This window comes from Drosophila subobscura, chromosome O, assembly GCF_008121235.1.
Source record: "Drosophila subobscura isolate 14011-0131.10 chromosome O, UCBerk_Dsub_1.0, whole genome shotgun sequence".
Classification (NCBI taxonomy): domain Eukaryota; kingdom Metazoa; phylum Arthropoda; class Insecta; order Diptera; family Drosophilidae; genus Drosophila; species Drosophila subobscura.
Window position 1 is genome coordinate 20,168,059 of NC_048533.1, and position 24,209 is coordinate 20,192,267.

General features: G+C 46.0%; 1 protein-coding gene and 1 long non-coding RNA gene across 2 annotated transcripts in view; one reads left to right on the forward strand and one right to left on the reverse strand.

The window, feature by feature from the left end:
- Positions 1-1,446: 1,446 nt before the first annotated feature.
- The window catches only part of LOC117897323, a 71,926-nt gene continuing 49,163 nt past the window's right edge, over positions 1,447-24,209 (reverse strand). Inside the window, exons 4-6 of the long non-coding RNA XR_004649085.1 lie at positions 19,003-19,104; positions 3,359-3,393; positions 1,447-2,495 (exon numbers count right to left, since the gene is read on the reverse strand). This is a non-coding gene — a long non-coding RNA (uncharacterized LOC117897323). The remainder of the gene's footprint in view (positions 2,496-3,358; positions 3,394-19,002; positions 19,105-24,209) is intronic.
- LOC117897322 (dynein regulatory complex protein 1 homolog) lies at positions 6,492-9,291 on the forward strand. Its single transcript, XM_034806093.1, has one exon. It carries the CDS (start codon positions 6,626-6,628, stop codon positions 8,867-8,869), a length of 2,244 nt encoding a protein of 747 aa, XP_034661984.1. The 5' UTR covers positions 6,492-6,625; the 3' UTR covers positions 8,870-9,291.

Genomic DNA, 24,209 nt, shown 5'->3' on the forward strand with positions numbered 1-24,209 from the left:
CGGCAATAAGAAAGATGGCAGCGCTGCTGGGAGCATCGGGTTGTCTCGCTCCCTCGCACACACAGTCGTCTTGTGCAGCGCGAGGCCAGCTGGCACTCGTGCTCGCTCTGTCTCTCTCTATCGCTCTCTCTGCCATGATGGCCGTCTGTGGTCTGAGCAACAGAGCGAGGCGAGCTGAGCGAAAGAGCGTCCCGACGCGTCGAGTAAGAGTGATTTTTGAGTGGTTTTGCAGTTGGAGTCGCTGTGGTGAGGCCTTTTCTTATACGATTTTGCTGGCTTTTAGTGCGCTCTCGAATGGATGCTTAATTTTGATGTTTATAACGTGAGAATGCGAATTGCGAATGCGCCGAGCGCCGGCAAAAGCGGTCGCATTTGTTGAGCAAAACTATCTGCTTTGAGTGGCCTTCGAGTGTGATTTGAGTGAGTGGCCAGTGGCTGGAGCTTTCTTAAGTGTTTTATACTCTGTTTGGGCAAACGTTATTGTTCATTAAATTATTCCTCTGCTTTTGAGTGGGATGCGATTTGCCTTTCCTAATACAAATTAGCCTAAATTTAGTCGCAACAAATTTGTATTTCCGTTTTTTATTGCACACAAAGAGAGCGGGATATCTTTCCTCTCTCGGTTTGTCGCCACGATAGAAATCACGAAAAATCCATAAATTGGAGAGATGAAAAACGCCGACACTGCAAAAACTCATTTCTTGTCCTTTATTTTCGGCCGCCGCCTTTTGTTGCTCTTTCCCGTCGACGCCTTCTCTCTCACTCTCACTCTCGCACACTCTGCCTCTCCCATTCTTTCTTTCTCTCCCCGCCTTCTGCCCTTGTCAGTGGAATTGCTGTTATGACATTTTTATGAAAAATTTCAAATTTACGATTGGAATTGGACAACAACACAGACATTTCCCTCCCTGACTCTTCCACTCGCTGCCCCGTCCTCTGGCACTGCATAGAGCAGATTCCTCGTTTGGCTGCAAATTTATGCGGAAATGAAACGAATCTGCAATTTCTCAACTTGGCCACTTGTCGGGCCTTGTTCTCTGACTCCGCCTGTGGGATGGCATCCAGAAGTGCCCTCTTCCAGGATAAGTGGAGTGTGGGTTGTGGCCATAGGCCTGTAGCTGTTTTTTGGTTATTAATTGAGTCAGTTTATTTCTTATTAATAATTTATTATATTATTTAATTGAATTTATCATTAATCTCGATTAACATGTTTAAATTTCTTACCATTGTCTTATTGTTTATCCCAGGAATGCTAAAGATTATAAATATAAATATATCCAGATACATTTTTAATTACAAAATTAAAGCGGGAACAGTTCTAATGTTTTATTTCCATTTTCAGTATCACAATCATTTTAACTTAGAATCTTTACATAAATATGTATGTAAATCTAGTACTTAATACATTAAAATATATTACAATTTCTGCTTAAATTATGATTTTTTCGTGTTTACATTTTCTATGTAGTATTATATTTGAATTCCTTTATCTACATGCACTCTCTCTTTCTAAAGTAGCTGTCAAATATAATATGATTCTCGATTTACGATCAACCCGAATAATTCAATTGTAATTGGCTTTCGCGTAGTTTTATGGCCGTTGCCCAATTGGCCTGGCTCGGATTGCCAAATCCCGTGTTCGTGTTGGGCGATAACAACTGAATAATGATCAATCAGCGGAGTGGCTAAATAATCAAATTTTAGCGGATCTTTTATGGCTTGGCGTCAGACATGGTGGGTTGGGGTGTGGTGGGGGCGGAGCGTTAACGGACAAAAGAGAATTTTAAAATTAATTGCTCATAAATTCCAAATTAAGCATTTTGCCACACTTCGTCTTAAGTTTATGGGTCGTACTGCGAGTGCGAATGAGGGAGTGAGTGCCTGGCCCCACTGGGTGCACTCGCACATACTCACGGAGCACTCACAGCGGGCAGTAATTTACTGCCATTCAGCCATAGGCCAAGGGCCATGGGCCATGGGCAGGTGGTCCGCCCAACGACCGGAAAAATGTAAAATGCTCATTTTGATAATCAAAACAAATAATAAAACACCTTCACACGTTGCTCTGCTCAACAGCAAAAGCAGCAGCCACCAGAAAGAACTACAACAACTTTAACAACAATAACGAGTGAGCGTCAGCGGTGCAAACGAGCCCCATTAAACGATAATAATCGTAATAAACTAATAAAAATTTGAAACTGGGTGAACGCTGGCCGAGCGGGAAGGGCGCAGAGCGCCGAGCAGCGGCAAATAAAAAGTAAATAACTGAAAGAATAATTTACAGCAATAAAACACTATTTTGAGCTGCCTCCGCAAACCGAAAGAGGGATGGAATTAACGGCATGAGTGGAATCGAGTCGAGTCGAGTCGATTCGTGTTAAGTTGAGCTGGTGGTGGGATTGCGTGCGGATCCTCGGGTCGGGACCCTTAAACAAAAGCGGAACAAACCATAAAAGAAACAGCTCCGTTGTAATCTCCCGTGCGACAGGTTGTATCTAAAACAAAATAGGCATAAAAACAAACCAGACCATGCAATGAGAAACACTTGTAAAACAATAAACGAAACTTACAAAATAAGTAGAATAAAGAGAGGTAAATAGATGAGTTTACTCTTGTAGTCCTACCAGTTCTCCCGAAGTAGTTGTGCACTTTATTATTATTATTATTTTAAAATTGAGTTTAATTTCAAGTGAGTACAAGTCTGACTCAAAACTACGCTGAGGTATCGATGTTTGCTGGCTCATAGTATCTGGTTGTAAAATAAACTCTCCCGACGCGTCGCTTCTGCGGTGCACATCGGTTTCAGTGCCTAATTTTATACATTTTTATAGCGTTGGTTTACGGCTTGTTTGGCTCGACTTGCGGTTCGCTTCCCCCTCTCATCCATGGATGAGCGGTTGGTAGGAATGAGTGGTTTGAGAAAGTGATTCGGATGGCGATTACAAAATGCCTTCTCACGCTATCATTTTTTAATCCTCCGATACGGTCGGGTTTATAGGTCACTTCTGTCCCATCTCTGCCCAGCCCAGACCAGGGTGGAATGTGGGTCTCTGTGCCATCCACACTCGCTCCCGAGTCAACTCCGAAGTACTCAATAAAATGTATACGAATGCAAGCCAAATGTCTGCCCAATCCATCTATCCAGTCGTCTGTCTGTCTGCGTTTTGTAGTGGTTTTATTTGACAGCGTTTATTGCGTTTTAATTGCTTTTACGATGCACCGTTTTGTAAATTGCACAAATGAAAATTATAAATCAGAAAAATAGTCGAAAAAAAACTCAAGACAAGACAAAGATCGTAAAAATGAATGCATCCCATCTGCCTATTCCGCTTTGTATCTACTTAATATTTTCACTCACCAGTTGAGTGGCTGCGGGACTTTTCCAATTATCATCTGAAAGAGAAGACCAAAATGATAAATTATTAATTGAAATCGATTTTTCTTGAAACAGAGACAGAGAGAGAGAGAGAGAGAGAGACATTGAGCGAGATAGAGTCAAAATATGAGTGTTTGGAGATGAAGAGGATCTCTGTATAGTTCTTATATCATTATTTTCCCATCCCCTTATTGTGTAAGCTTCAAAGGAGGTTTAGGGGTTTAAAGTTATCTGGAAGTGCTTCTGTTCTTTTTCAGAGCCTTTAATTTACAGATGACTTTCTTACAGATAATTACGATTTGTTAGTTTTAGCATTAAGATTCCTTTCAATAAGGCAACCAAAGCTTCGTCAGCCCGTGCAGCTCGAATTTGAGTACTCTGCAACGACATCCCATCCCATCCCCCGTCGCAGACGCAGCGAGTCGACATTATTTGGGCAATGCGATGACGAGCGTGTTTTATAGGCCTCAACAAGACATTAAAGCACACGCACCCGCCCCTTTCTGGTTGGTGGGGCAGGAGTGGAGTGCCAGGGGGACGACGGCCATTATCGTACCTGAGGCGGTTTTTCAGTTTTCCCCCAGGCTGAAGAGACCGGCAAATTTGAGCAAAGTGCAAGGCAAAGTCAGACACGAGTTGTGGGCCTCAGATGGTTGGTTTTGCCGGTTCGGCTTCCTCGAGACGCCAGACGGAGATGGCGATGATGGGCTCGCAGCGAAAGGAGATTTCAATATCATAAAAAATCGTATTAAGAGAATCTCATATTGGGAATCGTAAAGTTTTTACGACCGTTTAATGGACTCTACTCTTGCAGTAAGCGTGAGTATTTACGCGCTGCTTAAAAGCGGTAAAATATGGCCAAGTGCTGTCGTGTGACAAACACAGGCGCACGCACCGTGGCAGCCGTATCCCACAGAAACAGATACGCTGCAGCGTCACCTGGTCCCTGGGAGGATGTAACGGCTATCCGGATAACATTTTAGCTGGAAAACTTCAATTAGAAGCAAAGAGCAGTCTGGTCAAAAGTAACATTCAAAATACTGACAAGTCCTGAGGGTAGAAGGATGACAATAATTTTAAATAATAAAAAACTAATAAATATTTAAGATAAATATGCATTTTGCATATTTTGTTGTACCAAACTATCGATTTTAGCATCTTCACTTCAAACCAAGTTTCAAACCAGTTTAGCGTCAAGCAGTCAAAATCAAGCAGTGCAAGCAGTATTTTTGTGTCCTGGCTACTGTCCTGGCTAACTTGCATATTTCCTTAGCGTAATTGGATATTTCCGAATATATCCAATTGTATCCCGATGAAATGTATGAATAATAAGATTTAACAAGGATATGCATACATAATACATGTGGACGTAGTCAGAACTAAGTTGATTTTCAACAGTTAATGTTGGTAAATTATACCGAAATTTGATTTAATTGTTAAATGAACTAGTTTCTAGAAGAAGATCTTCACTTAATGCTAAGGAACGACTACTCAGTTAATAATTTCACCAAATTGTTAAAAATGTTTAAAATCGAGAAAATTATTGGCTGAACCTGAGACTTATGGGATGGGATATGTCTCCAGTTTTAGTTGTAAATCAGTAGGTGAAAAAAATCAGTTGGTTAAGGCCCGACCCGAGCAGTGCATACTCGTACATGGGTCGTTATCCATTGGCATTGCCCAATAGGGTACTGCCATTTCATTTCTATATTCAATCGCAGACAGAACAATTGATTCGTTGATTGCATTTCCCCACCGTGAAAAACCACCTACTCCGCCACAGCCACACCTTCACTTGCCAGCCGCCCAATTGCATGCCTTTCATTCCTGGCCAGGCTCATTGGATGCAATTCGTAGGTGCAGTCACGTAGAGCGGCCAAATGGGAGAAGTCTGGTGACAACGACCTGACGGCTTCATTAGACGCGGACGTACATCAGCCGTGGGTCCGACTAACGATCGGCGCGAGTTATGTGACTGCTGGAAAGGATTTCCTATAGTTTTCCGCGCTTCCCAATGTCGCGTACTCGGATAAATCATCTGCTGCGCTGCCCAACAGCGCAACCTTCCCCGACAGACAGTCTCTACAACAATTCCCAACTCAGAGTGAGTCCGCTCTTGGGGAAATAAATCAAAATTCCGTGTCAAGTGGAGGACTGCTCTGGCTCTGGCACTGGCACTGGCCTGCTCGTAAAACGAATTCCTCCGAATGTTTGTTAATTATGGTTTTGCGTAACTTTCGCATTTGTTGGACAGGCCTGCTCTGGTCTTCCCGGCCTGAACCCGATCCAGAACCACTCGTGAGTAATTTGTATTTGGACTCGTTAAAGTGTCGAACGCAATAAAGTAGAAAAATTCGCTGGCAACTCGGGTGAATTCTCCCCATATGCAGCGGCACGATCGGCATCACATAGCTCATGTATGTATCTTTCCCAGCCCCTTCCTTTGCCCATGGCCGATGGAGCATCTTCTGGAAAAGGCACGTCCGGCTAACAGCCCCCAACAATCAACTAAAATTTGCAACAATTTAAAGATTTTTCGCCACTGGCGCAAACGCCAGCTCCGATAGCCGATAGCCGAATCACCCGAGATTGCTCCATCGCAGACTCCGACTGTTATTGATGGCCTCGTAAAGCGCTCCGCACAGCCCCGACAATGGGCAACGGCTAACGAGGCGTGGCTGGCGTCTGGTCTGTGGAGGCCGTGTGGGACTGCGATGGGGTACGTGGGATCTGCTGGCGCTTGTTAGGGATAGCCTAGGGTGCAGCCATGGGTCTGGGCAACCTCGCATCTGGTTGCGAAAGATGAGCGGCACATGATGTTGAGATGGCGTCCGTATAGGGAAGTTTCCTCCAGCATTTTAGTGGCTTATGAGTGATAAAGTGCTCAATATCGTTCTATATTATTAATTCTGAGGATTTCAAGAACTCCAATTCCACATACTCCAAAATTAGGAACGTTCTACAAGTAATGAGGGTCTTTTCTATAGGAATACGGATCACAAACAGACTTTTTTGAATATTCTTGGTCAGCATTATTACCAGTTCCAGTCTCTCTGGTGGAAAGAAAGCGATGGAGTAACATTTTGATACTCTTACATGAGTAGTCTCTGAGAAATCGACCCAGTTAGGCAACCTTTGATGCCTCGATCAAACATCTACTTTGAGCATAACACAGCGCTGTGTGTCAGCAAGCAGTTCACCGAAATTTTCAACAGAGCAAAGCAAAGGCAGACGCAAAGCGATTGAATCATGGATGAAAACGAGGAAGACATCAAGGCAGAGGCGGAACTGCTCATTGAATCCGAAATCGGCGTTGAGGAGGCAGAGGAGTCGGATGCCGAAGCCCTGGACAGCTGGGAGTCCTTCAACGAGCGCATTGATTCCCTCATCGTAAGCGAGCACTGCGATGGGCCTATACGCAAACTGGACGAACGCCGCCGGAACATACTGGGCCGGGTGCGCAATCAGTTCCAAACCGCACCGAAGGGCACAGCCGAGCGGTGTGCCACAGAGAAGCCACTGATCGATCAGCAACTGGAGCTGTCCAGCCAGCGGCTGGACGAGCTGGTACGCTTCGGGGCCGAGCTCGTCACCAATGTGCGTGTGGCCAATGAGCGACGAGAGCTGAACCGGCGTATGTTTGAGGCCACGCAGCAGGCGCAGACGCAGGTGATGCTGCAGCGCGAGAGCATCGAGACTATGGCCAAGTACGAGGAAATTAAGGCACGCTGGACGGAGCTGCAGGATATCAACGAGCCGATGATTCTCTGGGACCAGATCGAGGGCCAAAAGAAGCGCATCGCCGAGATAATGCAGCGCAAGGATGAAATGATTGAAGCCTGCCAGACGGAGGTCGATCGCATAAATGCCAAATTCGAGTTCGATCGGGAGCGTCAGGCACAAGACCTGTGCTGCCTGGTGGAGCGCGTTGACCACCAGGTGGAGGTGCTGAAGGAAGCCCACAAGCAGCATCTGCAAATGCTTCGCCACACCATCGAGGAGGAGCGCCAGCAGTTTGCCGTCAGTGCCGTGGAGAAGTGGCGCACCTTCTTCGATGCCCTCAACAAGAACTTTGATGAGAAGGCCAATCTGGTGCGCACCCGCCAGCAGTTCTATGCCGATCAGACGCAGCAGATCAACGCCTCCCAGGAGGAGTTGACCAAGAGCACACGCATCCGCCTGGACAAGGAGTGCGAACGCCTGGAGCTGGAGCTGCGACGCACGCGCGACAACGTGCTAATGAACTCGGAGAAGCTCGACTACAACTATCAGGTGCTGCAGAAGCGCAACGAGGAGAACGTGATCATCAACAACCAGCAGAAGCGGCGGGTGGCCCGCCTCCATGAATCGATTGGACGCACTCGTCGCAGTCTGAAGAACCTTAATGTTACGGGCAAGCGGAACATAGATCGTCTGTCGCAGGACATCTATAAGCTGCACGCCAATATCCACGATATGGAGCTGAAGGCCCACCAGGCGCGCCTCAACAACAAGGAGAAGTTCAACCGCATTTGGGAGATCAACTTTAAGGAGCTGAATGTGCTCGTGGATCGTGTCTATCACATCGACCGCATCATTCACGAGCAACAGCTGGCCCTACCCTGGCAACGTCCCATTCCGCCGATAGAGAACATCAACAAGACGCGCCTAAAACACAACAATGTCTTGGAGCGATTCGATTTGCGCATAGGTCGGGTGCCTAAGAACCGCTCGGGGAACAAGACTGGAGCCAAGTTTAAGGCGGATATCAAGGAGCTACCTGTTGAGTCGTTGCGCCTAATGCGGAACCTGGTCCGAAAGCTGGCGGACCGCGGCGGTTTCCTCATCGAGCAGCGGCTGATCAAGATACTCGAGCCCTATTCGGAGGCGGACAAGTGCCTGGTGCGGCTGGACAACATATTCGCTGCACTGCGCATTCAACGGCTGTCCGATGTCCACGAGCTGACCCAAGTCTTTCTGCCCTACACTTACTGTCCCACCTGCCAGCCCGGCGGACTGAGTCCGCGCAAGTGCGCCGAGGTCTTCATGAAGCACCAGAAGTCCAACCGACTGGACCCGGACGTGCAGGCTCAACTGGACGATGAGGAGCTGCATCGCGAGCAGGAGCACCACATGGATACGTTCATGGTGAAGGGTCATGTAACGTCCAAGGGCTGCAAGAACCACTATCTGGTGATGGAGCCGGCCCTGTGCCTGCACGCCATGAATCTGTATACGACGAAGATGCACAAGCAAATGTACCACAACATTCCCGGCCGCCAGTCGATCGCTGTCAACCTAATCCAGTTCTCCGACGATGATATTCGCAACTTCTGGCGCAAGTTTATCGGCTGCTTCCCGCCGGCCAAGTGCAAGCTGTGGAAGACCCTCGAGCATGGCCTCAATCACTACGTGGAGGTGCTGAAGACGCGCGTCCAGTACGACGCGGAGGTTGTGTTCTTGCGCCGCCAGAACGAAGAGCTGCGCCATCTGCTGCAGAAGTTTAAAGTATAATCTTTATTCTTACCATATTCACACACTACACAATTATTGATGGCATTTCCAGTAAGCGGTCGAGAAATTTCCATTTTACATACGGAAACTCAGCTCCACTTTCAGAGCTCTCCAAAAGATTCATTCGTATAATTTAATTGCACATCTATTGGCATTGCCTGCCATTGCTAAATTCTGAGTGTGCTTTTCCCACACCCCAGCCATCGCCCAGCTTTGATCACCGTTAAGACTGAACCATATGGCAATAAAGAAAAGAAAATCCAACACATTTGCTAGTACCACAGGGCTATTTGAGTACAAGGTATACAAATTCTTGTAGGATGCCTTAAACGACATTTCTCTCAGCTTTAAATCGAGTTTAACTTCTATGGAACAACTTAGAATAATTGTTTCCACATCTTAAATAGCAGGAGCATATGAATGGAGAGCGAATTTGAGAGCCCTAGATATTAATTGATGTCAATAAATGTTTTATTAAATTATAATTTTAATCACAAATGTAAATATTTTAAACTTTAGCACTTGTTGTGACTAGCGCCCTAATTTATAAGTATCTAATATTCTTGTTGTGCCAGGATGGGAAATACAAAATGCAATTAAAAATAATATTTAATTTAATTCAATTAAAGTAATGAAAACGTTTTTTGTGTTGGTTTTTTGCTCAAATTATTTACGTGGCTTAGCGTAGTCCCTCTGTGAGGGGAATGATAAATTGTGCACAGCTAGATGTCATGTAATTACGGAGAGGGTAAATGTTTCACCCTCATCAACTAGTTTAAGTAATTCGCTGTAAAGTGAGACCATAAATATTCGGTGCATAATGTGCCATTAGATGGGAATTAATTGAGGTATTAATCGAATTAATTTCGAGTTTAATGTGAATTGACCATAGCCAGGCGCCTCAACGCTAATGGCCAGTACAAATGGGATCGATCCCATGGAACCCATCGGAGTAGGTCTTTTCGATTCCATTTGCATGTGACACATTGCGGGAAGCCATTTCGGGCCTGAATGACTCCGAATCGATTGCGCTAAGTGTGCATGCATAATCAGAGGGCGGCACTCGACCGGCGCTTGGTATTAATTTTGTGTACATGGCGGAGGCACCTGAGTGACCTTTGGTCGCGGCCAGACGAGCCCCAAATGGGCCCCAAACGAGCGGAGCGGGACTCGACAGATTCACACGAAAGCCGAGCGCATTGGAGACGGGGCAGGGGGCCACGCACAAACCGGATCAACCACTTCAAATGCGGCTATGGTGATGGCGGAGGCAATGGCTGTGATAAGAGGGCCGCCTCTTGACCGCCATGCTCCGGCTTGGCTTTGTCTTTAAGACTCCGGTGTTGTGGTTCATAAATAGATTGAAATGAGAGTTTGCCAGGCAGATTTTCATCCCCTTTCACCGCGCACATCCACCACTCTCCCTGCGCACTTCTCCCTGCCGCACTCACTCACTTTCTTTGCCTGCCTCTCGCCTCTCGCCACGAGAGAGGCATGGCGGCCTTGCCTGGAAACCCGTTTTGCAGCCATTGACTTGACTCATCCATGCGGTCATCGAAGCGGTCAAGTCTGCGCCTTGGGCAGGGGACAGCCCTAATGGTTTGTGTTGTTGAAGGAGCAGCAGTGTCTATTGAATGCTTGGGTCATCGTCATCCGATTATCGATTGACCAACTTATTGTTGACTGCTTCAATTCAAGAGCGAGGATGCCGCTGGAAGAGTGACAAACTGTCGCATAAATTGTGAATAGATTTAACACTCCTTGCTCTGAGGTCCGTCAGTGTTTGCCCCCCGTTCCCGCCAGAACCAGAACCCTTCTACAGATATGCTTCATAAAACCATCGCTAATAACCCCATGAGCATGGGAAGCGGGCATCCTAATTTCCTTAGTTGTTTGCGAATTTACGTGACGCTGACACTTGCTATCTGGAGCCATAAACTCCGCAGGCTTATCATCGCCGTCGGCCATTAAAAGAGAGTTTTACTAGAGGAAAACGGCCATGCCACTCTGTGGCACCACACCGGGACCCGCCGCGTCTGGTCGGACTTTAAAGGAAACGCACGCCAATTATGTGCACAGTCGGACATGACATGCCGTGCCGAAGCCACCGTCTTGGCTTGGCCCAACCTGCTCCACTTTGAGAGCAGTCTCGGCGGCCGTTGGCCAGTCCGCATGGCGGACAAGGCAGAGGAACAACAGCGGCCCCAGGTGCAATTTACGAGCTCTGTGAATGGGTCTGTGGTGGATCGGTTGAAGCGAGTAATTATGCGGGGGATTAGTTCAACAAAAATAAATTATCCACTCGCACTCCCAACTCTTACAATGTCTGCCGCCGACATGTCCTCTCCCACATCGCGTGCCACATCGTGACGTGGGCTAAGAGGCCGCATTGAGATTACGCGCAGCTCCCTAAGCAGCGACTCCACATGGCCACATTATGCATGTGGAATGCGAAACGATTGTCCGGCAGGTATTCCACCTTTTCGAGACTTATCTGACTAGTGATAAGAGGCAGGCTTCATAGAGTCTCAGAGCAGAGAAAACTTTCAAGTCAAATAAAATATTTCAAAAATACTGAGAATTATATTTATGATCCCCTATAAATTTATCCCTAACCAAAGAAGAGTAGCTGAACTGGGGGATTTTCTTCGATTGGTACAGAGAAATGTCCACAGATTCCATGTTTGCGGAATCAGGATTTCATTTTGATATGCTCTGTTTTTTTTTCTGTCTGCAAGGCCATCAATGGAAGGGAGATTCCGGTACATCCTTAAAGCTGCTTAAAGTTGTTTGGAATTCCGTTTCTACGCCTCAAATTTTTAGTTGTATTGAAACACTAGAATCGTCAGCCATTTCACTCTTGCTTTCTTAGTTTCCGGTTATTCTTGGCCCATAAATCACAATCAAAAGGAGCTGTTGCGAGCAGCACCACGAAACGTGTATGCCTTTTGTTCCTGTTGCTTGGGACAATGCCCAAGGAGTAAACACACCAGATGGACGTGAAGGGTTAAACTGTCCAATTGCAAAAAGGCCGTAAAATGCCGGATTTTCGTTTCTTTTTCCGAGTTGCTTGGAAACCCTTCTCGCAGTGACAATAAAATGGCAAACAAAAGTCGCGGTCCGCAGCGAAGCGACAGGGCGACCAGTTCGCCTATGTTCAGGCCCACGTTGATGGTTCTCAAGCCCGTCAGTGGCCCAGGATATGGTAAAAATATGGAAGCAACATCTTCGAAATGTCACACCATGTTGTCGCGTTTTACGACTGCCGCTCACCTTTTGTTTGGACGTTTTATGGCCGCCACTAGGGGCACGGATCTCTCCTTCTGCGTCTCCCGTCTGCCGCCTTTTAACTGCTTCACTTTCGCTGACTGCCCTGCTCGACGCTTTCTGCAGCGGAAAGCTGCACAAAAATACCCTACCGATTTCTTGCTACTCAAACTTGCCGCTTTTAGTTCATCGATGCGAAAAAGTGGGCTCTACCTTGCCGTAGCCGGAGGGAAGAGCTGCAACAGCTCCCCTCGGTGAGGGCCATAACCCGATGCATTTTGGCAAACGCTCGTTAATTGCCTGCACCTTCAAGGACGCAGTTAAAAAACGTCAACCGGAGAAAGGATATTATTTGGAAAGGGCCGCGGAGAAGGCTAACAGGTAGACCACCCGACAGCTGGCATAAAAAGCAAAAAACGTCCAACTAATTGCGCAATTCAAGGACTCAGAGCGCTGCAGGACCTGCCGCTCCCTGAATGCGGCCCGTGCAAATCGCATAACCCTTAATGTACACTCTTTATGGCCATTTCGGTGTCCTTGGGTCAGAATTCGACTCAATCTGCTAATACATTGTGATATTTACTGGTAAAGAAAAACCTTAAAAAACCTAAAAATATGTCTAATACCAATAGAAGAAGGCACTCTACTGGTTGAAAGAAATTAAGTCTGATCGATTCCTTGTTTCTTATTAATAAATGAGATTAAGAACATAATTTTGTATTTAATTTCTCTATCCCCTCCAAACATATTAATAATTTACTCCAATCAAAATGGAAACAAGAGTCAAACACGACTAATGTCGACGTACATTTTTTGTTGGATAATTCCACGAGTCCGTCTTTAGTTTGACGACTCTCAGTGTGTGATTCTCTGTGGTCCGCGGCTACTCTGCCAATTCATTCATAATTCATTTTGTATGCCGCATAAATGTTTTTACTATCAATAAAAATGCAATTAAATTAACATTAAACTTATTTCGCTGGTCGGGCGACCATTCTCCACGCCTGAGGTGCTTTCTGCCCTTCTTCCCCGACCGCAAAGGCCGAAGCACGTAATTATTTTAAAATATTCCTCCATTCCGTTATACTATCACATTCCTCCACATGGTTTGTTCTCATCTCCGATTTGCTCTTATCGTTTGATGTGTTGAAAATCGCAGAACGTTTCTCTCAAAAATAGAAATTGCCTCGATCTCTGTGTGGGCGCCATCGACTGTTGTTCTCGATCGAGCTCTATTTTTGTGAGAATTGTGGCTCTTGTGCTGTTGCTGGGGATTTCGCATTTGTATTAATTTAAATGGCAAATGTGTCGCCAGCAGCGGCTTGTTCACATTTTCTTTACAATAGCAGAAATGTGCAATCAAATTTAATGAATGGCTTATGTAAATGCCCCGTAATTGCGGGTGGGCCAGCGACCGCTTGCCGGACATTTGCTGTGAAAATTGCTGCTAAAACGGGCGTCTCTGCCATTTCCCATTTACCATTTTGACGGCCTGGCCTGGAAGTGTGTTTCCTTAATTAGTTATTCGGTTAGGAATAATTTCTATTTTTATGCCAGTCACATGCTTTCATGATTTCGACTGATGAGCACACAAAATGGTGCACCTCGAGTGCTAGATGGGATGCTCGTGGAATCTACATTATTTATAGACTTTCGACCATAAATATGTCCAGATTGAAGCCGAAAGAGAGCGCAGCCAATGATTCCCCTTTGAAAATATATTTATTTACCCTTCTTATTTTCCATTTGTTGCTCGAAACAAAAATGTTAATTGTAAAAATTAATCAGTGAATCGCTGACATCTCAGGAGTATCTTTAAAATGTGTTGTAGATTTTATATGGTTATGAATGTTGCTCAAAACTCAAAATGTGGATTGCGCAGGTGAAGGGGAATACAATTATTTAATTAAAAAATTATTTACATTTTGATTAAATGAATTAAAAATTAATTATAATGTAAAACGGCTCAAAATTGTGTGTTCCAAAATGAAATAATGTAAAATATTTGGCGAATATAATTTGAAACAGTATCGGGATATATTTATTATTTATTTAATTAATTAATTGTTAACGTTTTGGTTGTGTACTCGCTCTGGGATCGATTCACGGACTTGGGGAAAGCCCATGAGCCAGCCAGTAAGTAGAGTGAATTCCTTTGCATGAGAGCAAGCAATTTCAATTAAAAACCAATCGGGAACCACATCTGCAGGTGATTAAGCAGAGCATTCCCGGCTGTAGGCGGTCGCTGGTCGTCCATGGGCCGCGGACACGGGTTGCCTTCATGGACAAGTGCCCATGGCATTGGCACTGGCATTGAGTCTGTGCAGGAGGGAAGGGAGCGGCAAGAGATGCACTTGGGATACACACACATAGCTCCACTTGAGCCAGTTGCTCATTACACTCGACTGGATAATTATTTCAATAAACAAGAGCAGAACCGTGTGCTCGGACTTGGCTCGAGCTCAGCATTATGAACTGTTTCCGAACAGTGCGCACATAATACCATATTTCAAAATTCAATTAAGACCGAGTGCTGAGAGAACTCCCCTCCCGACCGACCTGGCAATGTTGGAAAGAGCCCTCGACCAATGGCAGCTCCCAGAACCGTTCGGTTTGATGATCTTTACGTTTCCTATTTGACTTTTGACTTCTCGAAATATAAACATTTTGTTTTATGGCTTTCAATCGATTTACTCGGTGCGGGCCTAAAAGGGACTCAAGTGCAGGCCCTCGGCGTGTTCTGCGTCCATCCACTTGGCCCGGTACATTGCCAAATCCCCCGCTCAATTATGGGGGGATACTCGTACCAGTTCCCGGCCATCTTCCCCTCCTTCTGTGGGAGAGAGCAACTTGGGTTTTAATTAAAAACTAGTTTTTGCTTTGCATTTGAAACGAGCTCAGGCTGGAGACTCCGAATCCGAATCCGATCCGATCCGAAGTTGAATCGAATATTTTTTTAATAAACCATAAAAACGTTTCCAAAGTGTCACAGTCAAAATTTGGGGTGTCACATAAATTGTCATGACTCGAAACAAATTCCAGCGATTAAAATCTTAAAATGGACAACATTGACCACCTTCGACATTAGAGGCTGCCTGAAAACTCAGACCCAGGCCCAGGCCCAAGCCCGAAACTGAAACCAAAACTCGGACTGTGACTGGGACTGACACTGAGACGGGGTCTAGGTCTGAGTGGTTTGTATGGTGCGTATCTGCAAGATACAGATAGCCGGGGATTACATTAGGCAGCACTTGGAGCCCAGTATATACACACATACACACACACACAAATACATATATATAAATATTGTTTGTATGTATTTGTGGAGCAAAACATTTTAAAACAACAGAAAGCAAACTCGGTGGCCCTTTTGCGACAGAAGACAAAGAAAGCGCTGTTCAAATTTACATTCCATTTCGAAAGAGTTTCTGGCAGCAGGAGTGGAATGGATTGGGTGTGTGTGCGGGGACTGGCGTTCCGCCCCATGAGTCGGTCGGGCGGGGTGGAGAGGTGGAGGTGGAGATGGAGGCAGATGGTGACTTTGTGTTGACTTAGGCGGATCCCGCCCGGCCAGCCCAAAGAGTATTTTGCATATTCCATCGATTTTTCGGCTCTGGAAACGAGTGCGCATAATAAGCGTGCGAGGGAGATGGGGCAAGCGCAGAGCGAGAGAGCGGGAGAGAGAGAGAGAGAGCTGAATCCCGCTTTTCTGGGTGTGTCTCCGCCTGCAGAAGAGAAGCAGGAGAAGGAGAAGGAGAAGGAAATGTGTCGCCAGAGAGGGTAATTTATTATCGATTCCCTATCATATTCCTGTCCCCGCCGCAGTTTAGACGCAGTTTCTAGCGAATCTAAGTCCCCGGGGCATAAATCTCGCTAATTTATGGAGGATGCGTGCGAAATGCCAACAAACTAACTCGCCCACGACCGGCTCCCGCTCGGCCCGGACTTCACTTCACTCTGCAGTCACGCCAGCGAATGTTCTGCATATCAAACTCGCGACTGGCGAACGTCAAACTGCCACAGCCAATGCACAACCATGCCCACATCCACATCCATGTGCATGTCCATGTCCATGACCAAGACCATGTCCCAGTCGCGACCGTTGTCTCTGTGACATCTTTCGATTTATTTAACTGGCCATTTCTGTCGCACTTCGCCTAACGATTTTCTAGTCAAGTTCGCGTTCCGCGCACAAATTTATCTGACTCGCCCGGCATTCCGACGATCTTCGTTGGGCCAGAAGCCAAAGGGGGTCTGAGCGGCGCGCCTGTGGACGATTTATGCAAATGCCTGGCATATTGATATTGTTATGCCTTTGTAATGGAAACGCTGGCAATTACCACTTGAAATTTCATTGTGTACTCTGTCGGCAATTAACACGAATTAGTTTTCCGAGCTCTCCTGGCCCGCTCCGGCGAGACGGAGAGCGCTAATGTATGATAAATTAATCTTCCAATAATTTAGTTGGTGGTTACCAATTATAGAACTAGTATTTGTAAGTAAATAAAATAAATATACAATTTAAAACATATATTTAAAAGATTAATAAATTGTTTTTGTCTCCGTAAAGTGAAGAGCGGAATTCAACATATTATAGATCTTGTTCAGAAAATATAAATCAGCATTTCTAACCTAACAGAAGCTATGTATAACAGAAATTTGTTTATTGTTTATTTTTGTTTAGTTATCATTTGCACTATCCTTCAGCTAACTGCATAAATTTCCTTCTATTAATAGCTCCTTCTGGCAATATTCCTATTTCTTGCATTTAGCTGTATTTTAGCTGTACTCGCAACTGTTGAAAAGTGTCTGGCCTCTCAGAAATAATTCACAAATCTGCCATTCCCGCTGTTGCTTCACCATCAAGCGATCATCGCCGTAAATAATAATTCTGTAATTACGGAGCCTAATGAGCTCACATGCGGGTGAAAATGTCATTGATTACTGATAATTAACAATTATTATTTATAAAGATGTGTTTTTTTGTTGTTGTTTGTGTTTCCTCGAGCTGAGATAGAGCTGGCGCTGGCACTGGCTTTGTTTCCACCGCTCTCTACGCCGACGCTTTGCTCGTCCACAGCAAATGAAGTCATAAAATTATTTAAATCTGTATTTAAGTGACAATAAAGCACATTATGTGCATTTAATGATAAGCGGCCATTGCGGAATACGATTTGTGGAGACGCTTTCCCAGCTTCCCCAGACTGTTTTTTGCTTGAAACATATATTACACGTATGTACATACTGTTATGTATGTATTTACATACACATATGTACATAAGTACATATATAATTTTCTGTTAATGGAAACCAGTACATGGTTGCCCGCAATAAACACCTTGTCATCCGCAACACTTTATTGCTCAAAATTCCCTAATTGCAAGGTCGCAATCATTTATTATTTATCGTATTTGATATTTCGATGTTCCTCGATTCGGTCAAGCTTTTAGAGTGCTCTCTGAATGGCTTCGACACAGGTGTGGGCTAATGTACGGAGTCGATTTGACATGCTATAACAGTAGGGATACTCAGCTACGAAAACAAGGTACAATTTTTGTATATTGAACTCTGTCCGAATTGGAATGTTTCACACAGTTCCCTGTTTAAATAGATCACAAAAATAAAGAGAAATTAGTTGAACCCATGTCTATTTTTTGCGGAAATGTTTCCGATCTCAATGTAAACAGCGGATCGATGTGTTTGCATTACTCTGAAGTGCATCGCCCTAGTGTGATTTGGCTGCTGGTTTCTTCTTCTTTGGCTCTCCCCAATAAAAATGTGTGATTACGAGCATTTAATGCAATATATTAATTACTGCGCCTTCGCAAACCGATTCCGATGGCGATGGCGATTCAGATTCCGCTGCATGTGTCTGTATGTCCCACCCCCCGCTGCCGGCCATTGAGCAGATTAAAAACTGGAATAACGTCTTTGTCAGTATCTTCTTGGCTGCTGCCCCGCTGCTGCTGATGCCTCCTCTGATTCGAAGGCTCCGCCATTGACGTGCCTGAACTTTGAAGCTTTTGGTGGCAAGGTGGAATGGGGCCGTCTGGCAGGGCTCGGGACGACATTCGTTCGAAAATTTACGAGCGACTAATGGCCATAACGAATACACTTTACGGCCTCGTCCATAATCGAATCGCAATGAAAACTGCACAAATCGTTCAATTTCTGTGCGGCAGTGCAGGGGTCCCTGGCAATGCATATTTACACGGTCACACATCGGAGAGCAGCAGAGCCCGAGCCCTGCATCCCTCCAGATCTGGCACTGAATCAGTTTAAGGTGCATGTCATGCATCTTGTGGCTCAGCTTGGTGTATTAGAAATGGGATTAAATGGCCGCAGTTGCCAAATTAAATCATACATTTCGAGCAATCAAAACCTATCCTCGTAAAGCGGTATTCATATTTCTGTAAAGAATTTCCATGGGCTGACAGCCGAAGCCAAGAAGTCGGACCAGCACGGGGGATGGGAGCGATGGCTCGGACTTATGGCCACGTTAATGGCTTTTTAAAGCGATTAAGTGGGAAACTTTAATGGATCGTCCGAGCGGGTACGGGCCGTGTCGAAGGAAGTGTGATCGATTCATGCCCTAAACCCGCTAGTTGGGATTAAATCATTTTGCAATTAGGCTTTAGGCGGAACTCGCCCCATGCCAGTCTCTCGGGACATAGACAAAAGGATTTTACGACTCCGGTGGCTGGACACGCCCATGGGGCGAATCTACATCAAATTCTGTTTGATTTATGCACCTTTGGTATAATCTCCAGCCCCGCAGTATCCGAAGCTCGCTTCCAATCAAATGCATATTAGTATTAATTTCTGAAATGCCAATAAAAAGCAAATATTTAAATTCGTATACCAACCCTTTGTTCGTGCGCTTTGTATCTCCGTGGGGAAGTGTAGTTTTTATGGGTATAATCCACAAATGCCATAAAACACACAACCACACACACACACACGCAGATCTGGAACGAGAAGAGAGGAAGCGAGAAGATTTAGTGGGTTTCTATAAAAGCATAATTAGAGCTCAAAATATGGTTGATTTGGTAGAAATTATAATTGCCAGTTGACGGAGTATTAAAATACATGTTTCAAAATCTTTGCATATCGTACAGGCATGCTAACAGAACTCGAATATAATCGGAATCAGTAACTATTAATAGTTAAGTAAAATGTATCTAAAATAATTCATTTACTTTGGACACATAATTTCAAATAACTTCTTAGAAATAACCTCTGTAAATCTTCATCTAAAATTCCCCCTCCCAACCAAGATTTATAATCTCCCCATCTCTCATTTGGTGGCAACTAATTGAACCTGAACTCAATCTATGAAGTCCGTACTGAAGTCGGTTGCCAGGTCGTCAGGTGTGCCCAACGAGCACGGGGAGCACATTTGCACAGCTGGAACCCGTTTGGTTTTACTTTAATTTGAGTTGGAAAATCAATTTGGACAATGTGCTGCAAACTTGCAGCTGGATTTCTCCGGGGAGTCGCCTCCACGCCTCAGATTTCCACTCAAAACTTTTGCGCTCAAGCTGGAACGAGTTCTCCCCGTGGCAGTGGCATTTCTCTAGACTCTGGAGAAGCAAACATTCCATCACAGTCGCCCGGCAGAGCGGGAGACGAGACCCTCTGAGGCTGAAAGTCTCCAATGCTGACCAGCTGCCGCAGTCGCAGTCAGCGCTGCAGTCTCTGCCATTGTCTGCGCTGGCGTCAACGCAGACGGCGACGCCGGCATCGTCGTCGTTGGTTGTCTCTGTTGCCGGCGGTGACTATCGCACTCGCTCCCACCAAAATGGCCGTTCTCGCTGCATCTCCCTCGCACTCACCGCCGGCTGTAGTGCCCGCTCTCTCGCTCCCTTTCTCGCGCGGCGGCTGTGCGAGCGGCCCAGATGCGACCAGCGCCGTGTGCGCAACAGGGTCCACCCTATGCCGTGGCTGAGTGCCACGCCCATCCACCCACTAGCCCAGTCACCCAAGTGTGTGGGGCTGCTGGCTTTCTGCCTCCGACAGTCGGGCGGCTGAGGTCCGCTCGCACCGCTAATCGCCCGCGTTGCCGTCGGGCTGTTGCCGCTGCCGATATCTGTTATCAATTCTCCCGCGGGTGGGAGATGTGGTGTTGCCGGGGAGGGGCACTTGACTCGACGCTTGGCAATTTCCAGTTGATTGGCTGCACTCCTCGAGATTTTCGATATCTTGTCATGGAAAATTTGCATCCAGCCCCAACCCCAGCCCCGTGGGCGGCGGTTGATGCAAGGACACTTACTGCAGAAGCATCAGCAGCTGCTGCACTCATCCATGCGCACCCGGCCATCATCTGCTCCTGCAGCCATCTCCTCCAGCAGTCCGTATGGTGCAAATGGCTTGAGCTTGTCGATGCGAGCAGTGAGAATGCAGTTTCGCATAATTTGATGCTTGCCAACTGCTGCCCAGGCTGCTCCCTAACCTCGTCTGCCCGCACTGTCCGTGTTCGTGTCCGTGTCCGTGTCAGTGTCCCTATCCATTTCCCTAGCCCTCTCCGGTTCTGCGGCTGATGGTCGAATGCATCTTGCCAAGACAATGCACGCTCTCATCGCAATCATGGCTGCAATGTAATGGCAAAGGGCCAAGAGCCTGTGTTCTCATCTTCCTCCTGGGCATCCCTTTCCTCACCATGCGACGGTGGTTGTCCTTCGTTTGAATTGCACTTTTTATGGCATTGCAATTAGGGGTAAGCGCATCGGCGCACACACACACACACACACACAGACTCTTGCTAGCAAAAAGGTTACACAACCAAGGGAGACAGGGAGAGAGGAGCAGACGGATAAGGGTTGTTAATTATCTACCGAGGGGTGAACACTGACACCAACACCAAAGCCGAATGCAGAGAATGATTATCTGAAAATACCATATTGCAGTTATCGGGAATGCGGCAGCACCAATACTTTTTGCTTGCAACTTGCCCTGAGCTCTATTTCAATGGGGTGCAAATTACGATTCTCAGATATGCTCATACTCTGCGGACAGGGGTACATTGAGATGCATTTTGATTAGAAATGAATATGGTATAAACATTGGTCTTTCAATTTAGCATTTCCATCTTTCAGTTGGTCAAAAAATGTATAAAAGTCTGTACTAAATGTAAAGGATTCTTCAGAGTTTCCCTGAATAACAGACTTAACGATCTGTTGAGATTTTGGATTTTACTCTTTATTTAAGCGATATTTACAGTAAAATCTTCACCAGCATTGCTTGAACCACGATATAAGCAAATGTTTTAAATCTCCCAACCTGAGAGTTCAAAGAATCCGATTTGAAAACAAGAAAATTCGAACACTAAGGTGTTTGGTGTGACAATAAATAATAATTATTGAACATAATAAAATATACTTTATTCTGGTATTATATTTATGCAATGATTACGATTATTTAATGCTCTTTCGAGCATTTCTCTGAATTTTCAATAAGTATGCACCAAAGCAAGAATATTGATTTCAGTACGTAAATATTACACACATTTATGAATGTGCTAAAGTTAACTCAAAAACTGTTGCCAGTAAGAAATCATTCAAGCTGGCTTTGACTTTACAAATTTTTCAACAATTCTTCTGTTTTCCATTGATGTTATTTAATGGTTAGGAAAGTACAAATGTCAAGCATTTTTACCATTTCCCTGCGTTAATATAAAGGGCTTGAACCAGTTCAGGAGAAATTTAATATAAGTCGAGTGCAAAATTTATTATCAACAAACGATTTATTATATGAGAAACCCCACGATAAAATCTCCAAAGCGTACAATGCGCCTCAGTCTCAGTCCCAGTCCCAGTCCAGTTCCAGTTCCTGTACCATCCAAAGCCAAAGTGGAATGTGAAGGTGGAGGGACTGGAGCTGGGGCCGGGTCCGGGTCTGGGGTAGGGTCAAAGGCAGGGGCGGCCGGAGCTGGGGTCGGCTGGCCCATTGTCGTCGTATTTGCGCATTGTGCAGAAGAGTCGTAAAAATTTTTGCTGTCTACGTTCGAAATGAATGGGAAAATGGGCAGCGAGAGGCTGGGAACTGGTTGCTGTATCTAGGATGAAGAACCGTGCAGGGCGGGCAGGAAGAGATCTGCACGGGAGGTTGGACGCTCGGCCAGCAAACAATTCTTGTAAATTTTACGAGCGCAAATATAATTCAAATGGTCATTAATTGCAACAAGAGCCCTGGCAACGACGACTCCAAAGGCCGGCGGAGAGAAACCAAACTCTAGATGGGCCGTAGAAGTGGCCCATAAATGGATTTGGGTACGGGCAGGGGTAAGGGCAATGGTGCGGGTGGGGCTATGTTATGTACAACACAAACAACAAAGTCAGGGAGCTTTTTCGAACTGTGCAGCGGTAAAAGCACAGAAGCCAGCCAGCACGTGGCTACGGATGGGATATTTCCGCGAGAAATTTCCCTATTTCGAGTAGAGCCGTAAAGTAACTGTAACTGTGCTTGGATGAAAGTACCAAAGCGGTTAGACAGCTGGAGTCCGTCCACGAGCTTGACTGTGTGTGTGTGTGGCTGTGCGGGAAATTTCCCTGCACGTGCGTGTGCCACACACACACACACACACACAGGGGAGATATTATCTATGACCACGCGGCGTGGAGGGAAGTTAGCTGTGGCCGCTGCGCGCATGAACTGAAACTCAAAACAGCACACACACACACACACGCAGGGGGGTAGACACAGATACGATATACGTGCGCTCACACAGATACTCGACCGGGCCGTGGCTGGATATCTGTGAGATACGCACAGACACAGAAACGGCAGCGCTGCTGCCGTCGCAGTCGCAGCCGGCGACGCCGCCGTCCCAGACCTGAGGCTCAGCGGCGTACAAGAAATCGTCGGGCAACGGCTTCACATGGACGCAAAACGTCGAAAAGCAAACAACCGCAAAAAAGCCATCAGCTAAAAATAAAACTGCAACTTCAACCAGTGAAACGTTCCCGAGAACAGTGCAAAAGTGTAACGCATCGGTGTATTTCGGTGGTGAAAATGTAGCTGAGATCGTTCTAAATCGTTTTATTTCGTTAGTTTTCAATAATTTCTCATTAGTTGACCGTGCGAGAGAGTCGGCGGGGCTTTCTTTGCCCGCTTTTGGCTTGCTTCACCGTTAAAGCACTGCCGGAAACAGGTTTCTGCGTGCACGAGTGTGAGTGAGCATGCTTACACGTGTAAACCAGTTTCCGGCCGGCCGCCTCCCATCGGGTGCATCCCACAGATGGATCCCACAATAATGCAAAGCGTGTGCTCTCCCTCTTTTCAGATCCATCCATCGGCATGGAGCGACGGCGGGCGGGGGCCCAAGCGACGCCATAAACACCAAATAACAAATTTCCAGCCCATTTTTAGTTTGTCAAGCAAACGTCGCATGTCAAGGTCTTATTAAGCGTTCGACAACTGGGGAGGTTCAAGTGCCTCGAGCAGCGAGCAACTTCTCCAGCTGTTCCAAAGAAAAAGCCCCCAAAACAATTTCTGTGTATGTGTTGGTTCGTATCTGTGTCTGTCTGTTTGTCGCTCTGTCTGTGTGCCATTGACATTGACTTATGGCCGTGATGGCATACCCTACATGGGCGGGGGGTCGCGGGGGGTGCTCGGTTCGACGTCGACCCTTTGACAAAAACTTTGTTTTGTCGCTTTTGTGCTCTGCTCTCTGCTCTGTTCGTTCTCTCGCTTTTCGTTTCTCTGTGTTTTTCGCTGCCTGCTACGCACATTTATGGTTTGTTTTGCTCTGACGACACACACACACACACACACAACCGTATACTCGAATGGCCTACGCGAAGAAAGAGAAAGAAAGAGAGAGATAAAGAAGAGGGAGAGAGAGATGGAACGTCGTCTGGGATGATAAACGCTTCTTGCCTTTTTTGGCGGGGTCCATGAATGAAACAATTGCCCTGAATGACTGACTGGCAGACTGGCAGACTGATTGCTACCAATTGCCCACTGTGCCATGCGAAGGTCGGAAAGGGTGGGCGTGGTGTGGGCGCAGAGCTGGGGATGGGAGAGCGGAAAGCCGCCAGCAATAAACACTTTGCCACGACAAAAGTCTGATGAT